Source organism: Larus michahellis, chromosome 1 (assembly GCF_964199755.1).
Source record: "Larus michahellis chromosome 1, bLarMic1.1, whole genome shotgun sequence".
Classification (NCBI taxonomy): Eukaryota; Metazoa; Chordata; class Aves; order Charadriiformes; family Laridae; genus Larus; species Larus michahellis.
Window position 1 is genome coordinate 88,233,942 of NC_133896.1, and position 14,854 is coordinate 88,248,795.

General features: G+C 40.9%; 1 protein-coding gene across 2 annotated transcripts in view; it reads right to left on the reverse strand.

The window, feature by feature from the left end:
• Positions 1-629: 629 nt before the first annotated feature.
• UPK3A (uroplakin 3A) overlaps positions 630-14,854 on the reverse strand; it is a 66,860-nt gene continuing 52,635 nt past the window's right edge. Inside the window, exons 1-7 of one of the 2 annotated variants that reach the window (XM_074572788.1) lie at positions 10,369-10,420; positions 10,211-10,284; positions 9,217-9,372; positions 6,184-6,463; positions 4,924-5,006; positions 4,326-4,458; positions 630-3,465 (exon numbers count right to left, since the gene is read on the reverse strand). In XM_074572788.1, the coding sequence (XP_074428889.1) occupies positions 3,378-3,465; positions 4,326-4,458; positions 4,924-5,006; positions 6,184-6,463; positions 9,217-9,372; positions 10,211-10,265 (795 nt within the window). In that variant the 5' untranslated portion in view covers positions 10,266-10,284; positions 10,369-10,420 and the 3' untranslated portion in view covers positions 630-3,377. Of the gene's footprint in view, positions 3,466-4,325; positions 4,459-4,923; positions 5,007-6,183; positions 6,464-9,216; positions 9,373-10,210; positions 10,285-10,368; positions 10,421-14,854 lie in introns of those variants that run through there. The other variant, XM_074572789.1, reaches the window with a different exon arrangement.

Below are 14,854 nucleotides of genomic sequence, written 5' to 3' on the forward strand. Positions count from 1 at the left end.
AGTTCACTTCACCAGTGAATGATAGATGTTAACACTGTTTATGTATTACTACATTGGCTGTAGTGACATGGCCATGGACAAGGCAGTGGAAGCAGGAAAATATATGCAAAGAGCAGTCTAAGCCATGAAGGTAATGTAATGACCAGAGTGGCAGAGCTACACTTGGGAGTTGGTACTTTTCTGAGGAAGTACCGTACACAATTATTTTTTTTCCAGAGAGGTTTTTACATTTTACTGATACAAAGCTTAAGGAAATATGAGCTGCTGAGTGTTCAGTCTGCTTCAAAAATCATGCTTCTGATTTTTGAATACCTAATTTCCAGAGCAAGTTTTCCTCCCACAGGCAAACTTGTACTCTGTTTGGGTTTTTTTGTTCCCTCAACAAACTTGTAAACCCTTTCTGGTTTACATGCCAGGTAAACTTCGTTCATTAGTAAAGCATCCATCACTGCACTGATGCTCTGTACGATTAGGCACTGATAAATGCCTTTCACGATTTGGTCCTGATTTTGAGGTAGGTTGCCTGATCACAACTGAGCAGATTATCAGGAATACTGATCCAAAAATCCTGTGACTCTTTTACAGCATGGGTCTCACTAGCATCCTTGTCCTCAGGTTCATTCCCCAGTTCCAAATATACCTAGAAAGTTATCTGCATTTATACCCAAGCTAAACAAAGGGAAAGCTAATTCATTAAACTGGTCATGGTTCTTTCAGCCTCTCAAATAACCTCATGCCACGTACCCCAACTTAACTGAAAAAGAGCATTAAATATTGCTCTGCCAGGTTCCTGGCCTGGTTCTCATACTAGCTTAATAGCACACAACTGAGAGTATAATACAGAGTTTCTTACCAGCAGCTTTGAGACTGCAGATTTTGTGTACTCTGCCCCCAAAACATAACCTTTTACAATCAGACAAGCTGCTTCCTTTTTTATCTAAGAAGGGATTTTTAAAAAGTATCTGATGTTACTAATGACCAATCAGTCAAATAAACTGCAGAATCACTTACTGAACAAAGACAAGCAGGTCTGAAGGCAATTACATCTTCCTTCACCCTGCCCATATATTTATTCTGATTAATTACACATTTCTCCTGGTGAAAGTAGAACAGAAAAGACTTGTTTGAAGGTGCAGAGGGTATTGTCTTCATGAACACACTGGGTTCAAGAAATGCAACATAACATCTCTCCATGTCTACTATCTTTGTGCTCGTTTATCTCCCACTAAAAAGTTGTTTTTATTTGGTGTGCTACAGTTTAACAATATGCATATAAATGCTTCACAAAGGTTATTACAATTGACACAGAAAGGACTCTTTTAGCCAACCCAAGACAGCACACAAGCAAAGGAGTGCTTGAAACCACACAAATCTTGTCTAGCTCTTTCCTGCTTTCCTTCTGCAACCAAGCTCGGGCAGCTCCACAGATAGGTTGGGTCACATAGTAGCAAGTGGACAACTTCAGCTTTCAACTGTAGCGAATCTTAGTGTGGTCAGTCCATCTGCTAAACAGGGCTAAAGCAGCATTTCTGCCAGCTGAATGAGTGATGCAAAGAGAATTTAATATGATTTGCCTTTCAGTCCTGGAGGCTGGGCATTTGCATCTCAACCTAGACCACAGGTGAAAATATGACCAATAACTTCATTCTAGCACTAGTTTTTCCACAGCACAGTTTGTATCATTCATTACTTTCTGCCTAGAGAAATACCAGGACCCAAGTAAAAGGTACCAGAAATGGAGTATACAACTATACTCTTAACAACTTAACACTATTAGGGTTATATTCATCTCAGCGCAGACCAGCAGGCATGGGTCAAAGTCTTCTTAGAGCTTCTCTTGAAAAGAGATCTTAATTTCAACTTGTTCATAATTATCACACGTAACATTGATAAAACCTAAGCACAACCTTGAAGTCTTAGATGTAAGCAGGACCTCAATAGTGGCTCCTAGACTCTCTCCATAGATGTGATTTTTATCTTTATTTTCTACCACATAGTGGCACTTGCACTCATCATTTTCAATACATTTTGCAGAGTCATTGAAGGAATGATGACTATCACTCAGTGCCCAAAACAGCAACTAGGAATAGATGTACAATACCTAGAAAACACCTAGCAAATATCACTGTTCAGTTCTGTCTCACTTCTGTTGATGCTTTTAATGTAAATACACATAAGGTTTGAGAACTTTTTGGTTTATCCATACACATTCCTTTGTTCAGTGTGGCAGGCTGACTGTGAAAGTCATATCTGAACAAAAATACGGACAATAGGACAGTTGCTATACATACTCAAGAGGTATAAGATAGGGCTTTGAAGTTGGGTCTTCCTCAAGTCTTTTGTAGAGACTGGATGTTGTAGAGAGGGAAGCTGCCATCAGTGGAAAAAAACAGTACATAACTCAAACCTGAAGCAAAGATTTTTTCGTAATCATCAACTGGAATTTAGAATTCAGAATTTATTTCTCATCATCAACTGAGTTCATGAAATGAAGAGAATTAGCTCAGAAAAGCATCACCAACCTAGATATTAAGACATGAAAAGTGCTGGCTTGCTGCTGCCTGAGGTAAAGGTCAGAAGTGAGGCTAAGCCTGGCAACAATGAATATACTCATGTTTCCCATTAAAGCAGTATCTCCTCTTTACTATCCCACCAACAAGTTCTACAGCGCTCAGAAAGAACACACCTTCCTTGAAGCAATTTTGTTAGCTTTCATTCTTGCAAAGCTGTTTGAGGGCATTTAAGTATTCACGATCAGAATTGCTCTGCTACATACAGGGCAATTGGAACTTGCTTGCTTTCTTTTAGCGAAGGAGAGGAAAAAGGGGAATTCTTATGACACAAATAGTGACTAAATCCTCAGGAAGCAGCAGTAGCTCTGTGTTGTCTACCTTTTAATCCCTAGTTTTCTCAAAGAACATCTTTTTCTAAAGCAGCCTGGTTTACTTTAATTCCTCATCGATTACTATATAGAAAGGTTGAGACACAAATGGCTACATCATGTTCATCTGATCACGAGAAGCAGATCAGAGATCTGCAGTAATGCTTACTGCAGATGAGATGTATACATTACACAACCTCTGATCTCACCACTGAAGCTGAAGGATCTTGTGAAGATTCTTTCTTCAGTCCAGGCATTTGATTTGTGCTATACAAGGCAATTAACTAAACCAAACCTCATTAGGAGAAGACAGGATATCATGTACTGCAAGACTTCAAAGAAGTTGTCCTTATTTCATCTATGACGTTCATCTTCAGTTGCCTGGTTACGTACAGTAGCTTGTTTTGGACTAGTGTTAAGTAGGAGAGACAGTTCTGTAAGTCTTGCACTTGTAGCGATTCAGTTGCATTTCCACCCTTGACTTGAATCAGGTTGTTCACTCAGAGCTTAACTGTGGTCTCGGTTCACTTTGTTGAATGGTCTGAGACACGTGCTTTATCTCTGCAGAAGCAGCTTCTGATCCCCTGGTGGGCAAATGAAAGGCTTATTAAGCTCCAGCAGAGACTGAATAGAGCTTACTGTCACAATGTTTTGCAAAGGCTGATTGCTACTTATATCATTTAGCATCATAGAAGCCCATAGATTTTTTTTTTAAATAATAATTTGCAATGAAGTTTTTGCTTTCCACGTCTTCAATCCAGGAAAGCCTGGCAGAGCTGGCTGAATACAGAGCACTCGTATCATTTTCAAGTGAACAAAAGAAGTGGGTGTTAGCAGCCCTGATGCCCACCATTTCTAAAATTTAGTTCATTTGCTCCAGAAGTTCAGTTTGAATCAGTCAGGCCTTGTTGATTTCCCAGGGCAGGGGGCATAGAAGACTAGGTAACATGCATACACTAGTTCAGTTATACAGCTCCAGCAAAGCCTCACTTATTAATTCAAAGGGGTGACTTATTTCTCCTGGGGAGGAGGAAAATAAATTAAAAATCAGGGCATTAATTAGGATATTATGTAATCTCTACAAATGCCTGCACTCCTCAAGACAGTTTCCAAACTCTTGAATAGATGGAAAGCTGCAAATGTAAGAAAGAATATACAGGCTTTAAGTATGTGCAACTCTACTATTGTTTGTTGGTTTTTTTCTAGTTGTCCTTACTAAAATCTGGCAGCTAGTAAGCTTAAGGCTGTGTAATAGCTAAAAGAGCTGCTGATCTTAGGGAACATTATGATAGCCTTTTCCTGTTATGAACTTCAAAATTTGGAGGTAACAATCTGGTCTGTCATCTCAGACAAGCAACAGTAGCTTGGAGCCATAGGGAAGAATGCTGATGACTAAGGGTTTAGGCACTCTTACTGGAAGTTGCAAAAGTGTAGCAGTACTTACATGACAGCAGAGGACACAGAAGCAAGAAGGCCAGCAAGCAGAAGGAACACAAGAACACTGAGAATTGATGTAATGACAATCATGCCTCCACTCCTTCGACCAGGCCAGGTATCAATTTTCAAGGGAAGTTTAGCTAGAAAAACATGGAAAGAATGCTCCTGCAATCTATTTTTGACCTTGAACACCCCCACCAAATAGGAGAAAGTTGATGATTTAAGAGAGGCAAACTGGTTATGTCTATACCTGAACTCTTAGATAATTTACGGGAAATGGGTTTAAGACTCAGTGTCAGCATTTAGAGTTTAAGCTTTACTCAGCAGGTTAGCCAGTATGACAAATATATGTATTACTGAGAAATGTCAACAGCACCAGATACCATGACATGGATCAAATCTGAAACCCTATGTACAAATTTATCTTTACTTGAAGTATACAAAAGAAGTAGGGAATTATTCCATATTTAAGTCTGCTACTCCAATATTGAAAGGCTGATAAAATTGCTAAAACTTTAGGAAAGGACTAGGTATTACTCATAGACCAATAGCGTTTTAAGGCAAGCACAGCTACTCAAAAGACCTGAACAAAGCCACAGACTTACCTCTTCTGGTTTTGATTGGATCAGACCAAAGAGTTTGGTCTTTCATGATACCTTCAGTGCTATCTACCAACACATATTTAAACCTGTGGGGAAAAAGTGTTAAATTAGGTATTTCAAATTTGAACTTCCTTACTAGAACATTTAAGATACTGGATTAGCTGTTCAGACTTCAGGTTTTGTCAAAGGATTAGATGGAGATAGTCAAAGGTAACTGACTATTTCCAGAGACTGTATAAAAAGCAAATAGAATTAATTATGGAAAAGCATTCTGTGCTATGTCATGCACAGTTTGCACTTTGTTCTTGTGAGCTTTCCAACAACAGTTTTTCCCAGCTTGCTATTCCCTGTTGTGAAAAGCCTCATTATTTAAGACAGCAAGTGGTTTTGATTTCCATGTGGAAGTCAAAAGTTTTGTCCAACAATAGAGATCTCTGGCACTTTCCCTGCTAGAAGAGAGCACTGAAGAGACAGACCAACATCAGATTTGGCAAAGAAATTAAGTTTCCATTCCACAATAGTTTGAGTTTTTAGAAATGTCCTGAAGAGACAGAGGAGGCAAGACAGTTTTTGCCAAACTAAGAGCCCATAGTATTTTATTTCAGAAGCACATTAGGTCTCTGCAGCTGATATGGGTCCACACGACTGCCGTTTTTACTATGGCTTTTAAACAGCTGGCAACAGCAAAGAAAGTGTTTTGAATAACAGCTGTCAGGGTGCCCATATTCCCCAGATGGTCAGCTTCCACAGACAACAGGGGTCAGACAAGTCTGCAAGCCACCTGGCCCTCACTGGGAAGTCTGCAGTCACATTAGGAGCTTCTTGGAGCTGGAGACCAAGGAGAACTTTGGCTCCCCAGATTCCCATCAAAACAAAGTAAGCAGAGCCAGATCCATGTCTGCAATTTGGCAGAATCATCTAACACAAAATACATGGTGAATAGTCTCAACATCATTTTCCAGTCCTTTCCTACCAGCAGTTTCTAATCAGATGTTGTCACAGGATTACCTACTCCAACACAGGTATAGATCCAGGAGTTCACACGTGAATTTTCCTATTAATCCTTGAATTTAACTTAACAGAGCTCACCATTGCTAGAGCACCATCTGTGGGATGCTAGTCCAAAGCCAAGCTATCTGCATAACTACCCTTGCATTAGACCATTTCAATTCACACTGTACCATTATAAAGGAACATCACAGTCTCAGTTTTGTTTCTTGTGTTTAAAAGCAGTAATCGCCTCGTAAGAAATGAAAGTTATACCTGTATGTTGTATCTGGTGTAAGAGGTGGGTTACAGACAGCTAGGAAGTTTGGGTCATATAAACAGCTCCCATCATCCCCAACTCTGAAGAGGTATTGTTTCAGGACATCAGAAACTTTGTTGACATCTCCTACATCAGTGAACTTGGGAGGCGAAGCACAGTTGGGTACATTGAACATGGCAGCCTTGTAAGGTCCAAGTTTTCCCCCGCTTGTTTGCTGGAACGTGCTGTTGAGTGGTTTGCTGTTGGTGGTGGTCACTAGGGAGCTTATTCCACTTGCTGCAGGAGAGATGTTTTTTAACAAGGCTGTTAGAACTAGTTCAGCCCTTTCTATTCACCTTGTATTTACTCGTCAACTTGCTACTCTACCCCAAAACACCCGAAAGAGAAACCAAAAATCAGCTACCACTTTGGCTGTGTAGTGATCCCACCCCTTCCTCCTTATTTATTGATGAAGCTCTTGACGCTCATCCACCAGAAACCGTAAAGGATCCAAAGCATACCTCAGAGCAATACTTTTTAGTAGCCACCCTCACAAAATTCCTCTTTTCCAAGGAAAACCTGATGCAGTGGGGAGGGGACTCCCCCAAAGCCTGCTCTTCCCCCATACCCCACAATGCTCCAGTAAGCATCCAGTAAGTCCTGCCATTTCAGATTTGATACTATAGCCAAGGCAGAGTACCTCTAGAGCCACAACTCTCCCATCTCCTCAAGCACAAACCCTCAGACCTCTGGTCACCCAACATCTGGACCTCCCAGAACCACACAGTATGCAGACAAGTGCATAGGGGCTGCATGAACAGATGTGGTATCTACATTTTTGGCCTGCCAGGCATGCCAGTGCTTCCAGACAGTGTGCCACGGGAAGTCTGAAAGTCCTTACAGCTTCAAGCAAAGTGTGGGTCTGCACCCAGCCCTACAGCATAGTTTAGAAGCTCAGTTGCAGCTCTCAGACCTTTCCTGCTGCAAAGCCAAGGCACAAGTCCCCAAGACATGTTACCAAGTTCTGCAATTGTGGCTTAAATTTTTTTTGGGAGCCCCCTCCAGCTGTTCAGTGCTGTCAGCAGCAAAGGAATGCCATTTTTTCCAAAGCTGCAGTACATTGGGAACTACTTCAGTTTGGAAGTGTTCTGCCGTGCTCTAGGCAGAGCAGAGTTCTTGCAACTGCTTGGTCATGAGAAGTTTTTAGCAATGATATAATGCAAAATTATACCTGCTTTGAAAGAGAAAAGTTTCTAGCACAGGTTAGAAATACAACTTGAGGGTCAGTGCTCAATTTAGTTGAGCCCTGACACCCCTCTCTTAAATGAGAGCCAATAACATGAAAGCAAATACTAGCTAAGACATGCTCTATTCTTAGGCTTGCCTTCCCAACTTATAATATTTCTCACAGCTAGGCCTTCCTGGTCTCCCAGTCTCCATGTCAATAACTCTTAGCCTAGTTGTGATGAGCAAGTAAGAGCTAATGCCTAAGCAAGTTTGATTTGGTGTTGGTTTTTTTATTATTACTATCATTTGGGTTTTGGAAGGGTTGGGTTTTTTTGTTGGGTTTTGGTTTTTTGTTTAAACTTTACTAGGTAGATCAAGTCTGATAGCAACATTAACAAGAACAAAGCTAAAAGTTACATTACTTCTTCAGACATTTACTAGACCATCAGCTGTGTAGTATGCTGACACATTTCCTTACCAGCAGAGCTGAACATAAGGTGTAAAGAAAATTAAATTCTCTTAAATTTCTCTTCTCCCTGCTCCAGGAGGCATCCAAGGGTGAGCCAATTTGCTTCTCTGCAGACCAGAGACAAATCCAAACAAAATTCCTCCCAGTCTGCCAAGTAACGAGTTTGCATCTGCTTGCCTTAAAAGCAGCAGCAAAGATTTCTCTGTACATGACCTCTTTTGTAGAGGTTCACCCATCTGAGTAGGAAGCTTTTACCACAGAATCTGCAGAAGATAGGGTGGCTGATGTAGTTTCTAACAGAAAACAACAAATAGATTTGCACATTTGCAGTTGTAACTAGGCTATCAGGTCAGTATAGCCTTTTATAGAATTATAATGCACTTGTAGTCTGTTTAATATGCACAAAGATGCGCACTTCAGTCTTGGGATGTGTCTCAGGAGGCCATGCATTCACAACTGTCTATGCTAGCTATATGGGATGGCGTCTCTGGTTATGGTTTCTACCTGTCTAAGGCCTCTTCCTTCCACCTGTCCAAAGTGGCAGCAATCAGCAGTGGAAATTTTAGATTGTTTTGGCTGTCGCCCAATTTCTCTACCGCCCCCCTCAAGATCTCTTCTCTGTGCCACTCAGAAAAGGAAGCTGCATACAGCTTTCAGGGAAGGAGGTTTGATATAAGGAAGTAATTTAATTCTGTCAGTTTATGGAGTAGCTCTAGCTGGCATTCAAAACAGTCTGCCAGAACAGCAGGGAACAGAGAAGGCAGCTCTTCATCACTGCCAGAAATGTTTCATTGCCAAGCAGTTATGAAATTCATTTTATGAATGAACCCATGGGCCAGGCATCTTTGACCACAAGTCTAGCATGACTTGTCTATGTCTACAAAAAACCAATGTAGTCCTTGCAAGGGCTGGTTACCCTAACTATGAAGCAAACAGCAACAGTTACCCAGTTTCTCTCAGCAGGTTTATTTAGGAGAATTCAGGCTTTTATACAAGGTATTCATGTTTAGACAAAGATAAGGTTTCGGACTGTGGATCACTTCGTTTCATTAGCAAGATTTGGGCAAATGTTTATAGCTGATGGTGCTGCTCCACACCTAGTGGGGTCAGCTAACACAGTACTAACACTGTCATTAATCAGCCTTATTGAAATACTGCGGTTATTTATATTATATTTTATAATTATACCCCAGAGAGAACTGAGACCAGAGGCTCAGCTTGCACATAACTTACAGCTGCAGATTTTCCTCTTTTCCCCTTTTCCCCCATTCTGACCCATCAAACCGTGAAGAATTGTGTGCAATGACCACATCGTGCAGTTATCTACCAGAGAGGTGTAATGCTGGATACTCACCCGATTCCTTCATTGTGTACAAGTAGATGACATAAGATTTATTTGGATACAGTGAGCTGTCAAACATACAGAAAGGTTTTTCTAGAGCGACTGTAGTAAGAGTGGGATTGTTTGTAGCAAGCTCAGGGGCTGCAATCTGAGGTTTCAGGCTTTGACCTAGAAGGGAAATTAGGAAAAAAAGTGTACCAAAAAAAAAAAGTCTTTCTCCTCTCCCTCCGCAAGCTCTGACTCATGAAGGGAGGACCTGGCAGTGCTAACAAACACTAGCATAAAAGGGGGATGTGAACTGCGGCTGAGCAGGAAACAGCCTACCTGTCCTGTGAAAGTTTGAGAGTTAGTGGTTTTGATTTAATGCAAAATGGGGAACCCAGGGATTTGGGGAGGGCAGTAAGGGGTGTTACTCCTACAACATGCTGGTCACATCACCTCAAAAGGACAAATGCAAAGCCTCATTAAAGGAGAGGCTTGAACCTCTGTTTTTAGGGTCCCATGTACAGCCTCCCCCCTCCAGTGGCAGCAGCAGAAGCTGTAGTCAGTTCTCGAATCCTTTACCGGCAAGGAGTCTTAACAAGGTTTTTCAGACCACACTTGTTAGCATATACAGTGAGAGATTTAGCAGAGCCTTACAGAAAGGAAAACTGTCTGGGAGAGGCACTGGAGAGAGTAAGTGGTATTAGAATAAAGTTTATATCAGACACTTCCTCCCTCCCCACACAAGCTCATCTCCAGTCTCTGGAGAAAGATTAACTAAAAACAAAGAGAGAGGTTCAGCAGCTCCTCCTGCTTCCCAGCCTAGCTGTAGACACACTTTAACAATCTTCCAGCAGAATACATGTTTGAAGCTGTAAACCCTCCCAACACAGGTTCTAGAGCAGAGAGTTGACACCCATGACAAAACAAAACAAAATAACCCATAAGAGAAACAGAAAGGGAAAAGATAAAAACAGAGGAGCAACAAAATAGGAGAAGAAGCTGCATATAGATGCCTCTTTACCTGCACACAGCTGTCCCAAGCAGTAAAAGGCTAATACAACCCAACGGCTGCACATACTTGAGCCCTCCAGAAACCTGCCACAAAGGGAAAAACAGTGCTGGGAGGCAGCCCCTACTGAAGAGCTCCCCCATCTACTCCTTCCCTGAAGTCAACCACACCTGCTCCTTTTCACAAGGCCCCTGTAGTTAGGAGCTGACCCTCCCCCCAGCACCTCCCTGTATGCTTATTGCCCCTCCTGGTCAGGTGTCACCCACTGCCCCCAGTTATTATCTGCTTCCAGGTGAGGAAGGGTGTTGCAGGTTTGATTTCCACCTAATATTGGGTGCTAGTGTAGCTCTCAGTAGTGCTAGGGGTGGAAAGAGAGTTTTCCCCCCGATCTGTGTCATTGATAGGTGGTTTTGTTCTTTACCTTCTTCTGTCTAAAAACTTTTGGAATCTCTCAGGTAGGGAAAATTTGGAACTGAATATCTGAACCTTGCATCCAGTCTGCATCATGGACTGTTCTGATTCAGAGCTCTGAATTTGGGAAGCTTTAACAGAGGTTACAGTTGCCTTCTGAATTGTGTTTCCTGGCTTACATCCTGAAAAACATAAGCCTTCTGCTTCTCGTTAACCCTAATGTGAATTAGGGCAACTACACAAAGAGCAAACTACTGGGAAAGCTGAATCTGACCTGTTGTACCGAACTGTTCAACTGAAAATAGTCTTGATAAGTAATTGCTATTACAAATGGTCTATTACAAAAGAGCTGAGATTACAAAATTATTAGTTACCCACTTAAAATAGGCTAAGGGGAAAAAATATGTATCAGCAAGAATTTGCAAAATTAATGGGGCTAACATGATGTCACTGCAGCAACTACAGATTCACACTAATATCGCTACTGTTAGATTACCAAATCCATCTCCTTTATGGATATGCCATGGGCCCCAAAAATCTGTTCGAAATATGTAATCAAATGATTATAATGCAATTTCCTCCCCATATGTGTCCCATTTTGTTTCAAACTCTGCATGTCATCTTCAGCGTGTTTGGTTTGACTTTTTTCTCACACTGCTTTTGAAGGAGAATATTGAATACAGGAGTTACCCTACATTTGCACTGCTATAGAATGAGTTGTATTATTCCTTCTCACTCTACAATGCACTCTAAGCTTGTTCTGGCATAAATACTCAGGTAAATCAGATTAAGCCAGAAAAGATCTTACCCTTCTGTCTTTTATTCCTAGGAATCTGATTTTTAGGTGTACAACCTTGGTACTGATCTGCTCAAGAGTGTTTTTATCCCTTAAAGCAATATAATAACGCACAAAACCTGTAAGGTTTCTGACTCCACGGTAAAAGCAGAACTTAAGAACAACAAGATCTCTTTCTCCATCATAAAATCAATACTTTCTCCGAACAGTGATTCCTGTAAAATCAGATCTTGAATTCTTTAGACACTTAAACCCTCCAGAGCAATCAGCAGTGCCTTTTTTTTTCTTAAGATGGAAAATAGACACATTATTTGTCCAGTTAAAAAAATTAAATAGACACCAGGACATATTGGATGGCAGAGAAAAAGAAATATTCTACTTTGTGGCATGCAGGCCAATTGCATGTGCTACAAAATACTCTTCCAAGTGCTGCTCCCTCATTTGCTTTCTAAAGCATCAAAATAGACAACAGAAAAAACTATTGATTTTAATAATCAACAGATTAAGGCTCAGAATCACAGCAAAATTTTTGATTTAAAGGTAGCAATTATTTTTTTTTTAGATTCACAGCCATCAAGCTATAAATTCAGCACTTAGTACTCAGGCAAAAGTCTGCATGACCTTCTTGGAGTCTTGTCTGGATGAAGAGTGTGGCAAACTGCTCCTTGGGCTACAGCCATGCAAACTATTGCTTGGGTGATTAGTTTTACAAGAGCCAAGAGTATGTCCATAGAGCTGTTCATCACAGAAAGTTAATCACCTTTCAAAGTGGTTACAGGATGACAATTTTAGACATTATTTTTAATGAGGCTATTTTTCTAAGCTATCATGATTTAGTTGAGTGCAAGGCCATCTTATGCTCTAGTGGAATTCACCAGACACAATAAGGGGGGATAACATTGCCTCTGTTGCAAGATTTTAAAATTGTTGGGTTTGTCTCATGCTCAGAAAAATCTCAAGCAAAAGTAGAAAATTAACATGACAATAAACTCTTTCAGCTCCATCTGTGCTGGCAGATGTGCCCTAAATTAGGACCAGATCCTATCCTTGCTTACACTTGTGTAAATCTATATTAACTCCACTGAAGTCAGGGGAGCTGGTCTGGATTTAAAGGATGTTACTGTGAACAAACTTAACCTCAGTATAATTACAGAATTCCCTAAAGAAAGCACAAGAGAATACATCAATGTAAATTCCTATGTCTTTGTTTAAGCAACAATGCCAATTTTCTTGCTCCATGTTACCTTGTGGGCAATTCTGGAGTAATTCATAGAAGCCTAGAATTAGTTTGGATTGATGGCTCCGTGAGAACAAACCTTTCCTGTAGCCCTGGCTTTCCAGGGCTCTGTGAAACTCATGTTTGGGGAGGATGGGACCTGAAATCCTGAAAGGCCGTGAAATGCATGGAACCCTCCAGGATCTGAAGTCCAAGCCTTCTTTACATTCTTGGCCGTGGGAGTAGTAGAGAAAACTCTCCATACTCTGCTGTGCTCCACCTCTCTGGTCCACTGCATGGTCTACAATTTATGGGCAACTTGCAAGCCTAGCTCCATGTAGAGAAATTACGGAGTTTAATAAAGAGATTAAAAAACATGGTGTTGACATCTACCTGTCAAGAGATAATCTAATCCAATGGGTGAGAAAGACGCATAAAACACAGAATTCATTTTAAAGTACTTTGACGATCTTCACAACTTTTCTGCATAGCTATTGCTAGCTTGTAATTTCCTGCAGATATCCTGGTGGGTGCAGACCTTGAGGGATGAGCTGAAAGAGGAGAGGAGTAAAGCCTTTGTGAATTAATTTTTTTAAAGCATTCCATGAATATGGAAGATCTGGAAGAGAATGCAAAGATGGTTAAAAAAAAGTTGATAAAACAGGTGATCAAGGTTTGGGAGAGTGGCGGAGAGCTGACACTGTTTAAAATGGAGAAGTACAGAGATGCAGCACTATAAAATATTGTGAAAGTGAGGACAAGTTAGAAGGAGAAACAATGGAAAAGTTTTTCCTTCTGTCCAGTCACTGTTCATCAGACATGATCTGGCAGGAACTTTAACCACTTTTATTGCTCTATTTTATGCATCATCTGGTCTGCAGAGGTTAGCCGCAAGGGAAGCAGCTGTCATACTGTTGGTATGATAAGAACATCTGCCCATTTGAGAGTGGCACTGAAACCAAAAAATCTATTCAAAGAGGTTACTGGTCAGCTACTACAGACTTCAGAAGTGGTTGTTATGGGGGCTGGTATTAGTAACAGATTGTCATGGGCAGTGTCTGGAAATACAAGCCATCCTGGCAGCAGAAGGTTTCATCTAAAGGTAAATAACTTTCAGTCACTACTGCACTGTATTTGTATCATAAGGCTGTAGATAAAAGGGAGAAATTTCCCATTTATTCAGGGAGAAAACTCCTCAGTAATGCAGGAGGTGAAATGCCTCTTACGACATTTCTCTCTCTCGAAGTCTTCTCAGAATACTTCGACGCCGTAGGAGATTCACATCTCACAAGACCTGCTGCACAAAGGCCACATGGATGCCTGGTACTGTTGTGCAGTTCTGAAATCTCTTTGATATGTCTTTGGCTTCCTGGAGAAGTATTTCTGTCCATTGTTGCTGCCACAATGGACATTCGCTTCTGGTCATAAAATTGACGCACTTATTAACATGGACTCAGGATTTATTTTCAGGGTCCCTCTTCCTTCTTTCCTAATCAAGTCCCTTTGTATGTACAGATTAGGAATCTCCAGAAGAGCTCTGCAAACTGCTTTGTTAAAAAGGGACCGGTGTGATAGAGATAAGCCCCATCCTACATTCACTTAGCACAGGAACAGACTTATGTGCTGAGTTGGGGTCCCATCTGTGCACAGATCAGAGTAGCATGACTCACTGAGCCATTGATCTCCTTAAATTAGAAATCTTTCATGTGTCCATAAGAAAATATGAAGGCTCAGTTAGAAAGACGAGAACTTGGAACTTATTTTATCATCTGTTGACAATTAATTTTGTGCAAACCTGAAAGGTCAAGCAGTGGAAACATCAGGAAGGGAAAAATAACTTTCTACATAAGAAATCAGGGCCACACCATTGTGTAATATAAATTAGCATGGCTTCATTGAGGTAAATTTCTTATGAACAGAAGAACTGGTCCTTCTTGCATTCCCCTCAGAAATCATGTATAAGATCTTATCACTGCAGTAAACCCCGAACAGTTGAAGAACACTGAAACATCTGCAGCTTGGAGGAGCCAGGGGTTAAAATGAAAGACCCCTTTGTTACACAGAGGTTACTGTTTTCTTTGCTGAGGAAATGTCTTACTATCTACAGTTATCCACTTGAACATTCATCTCATACTGTTAAGAACCACTAAGTACTTTGTTTTATGGAAGTTCTGGGCTTACGTGATAGTGTAGATGTACCTAATAAAAGCAAGAACCATTTGCTGCAGCCTTC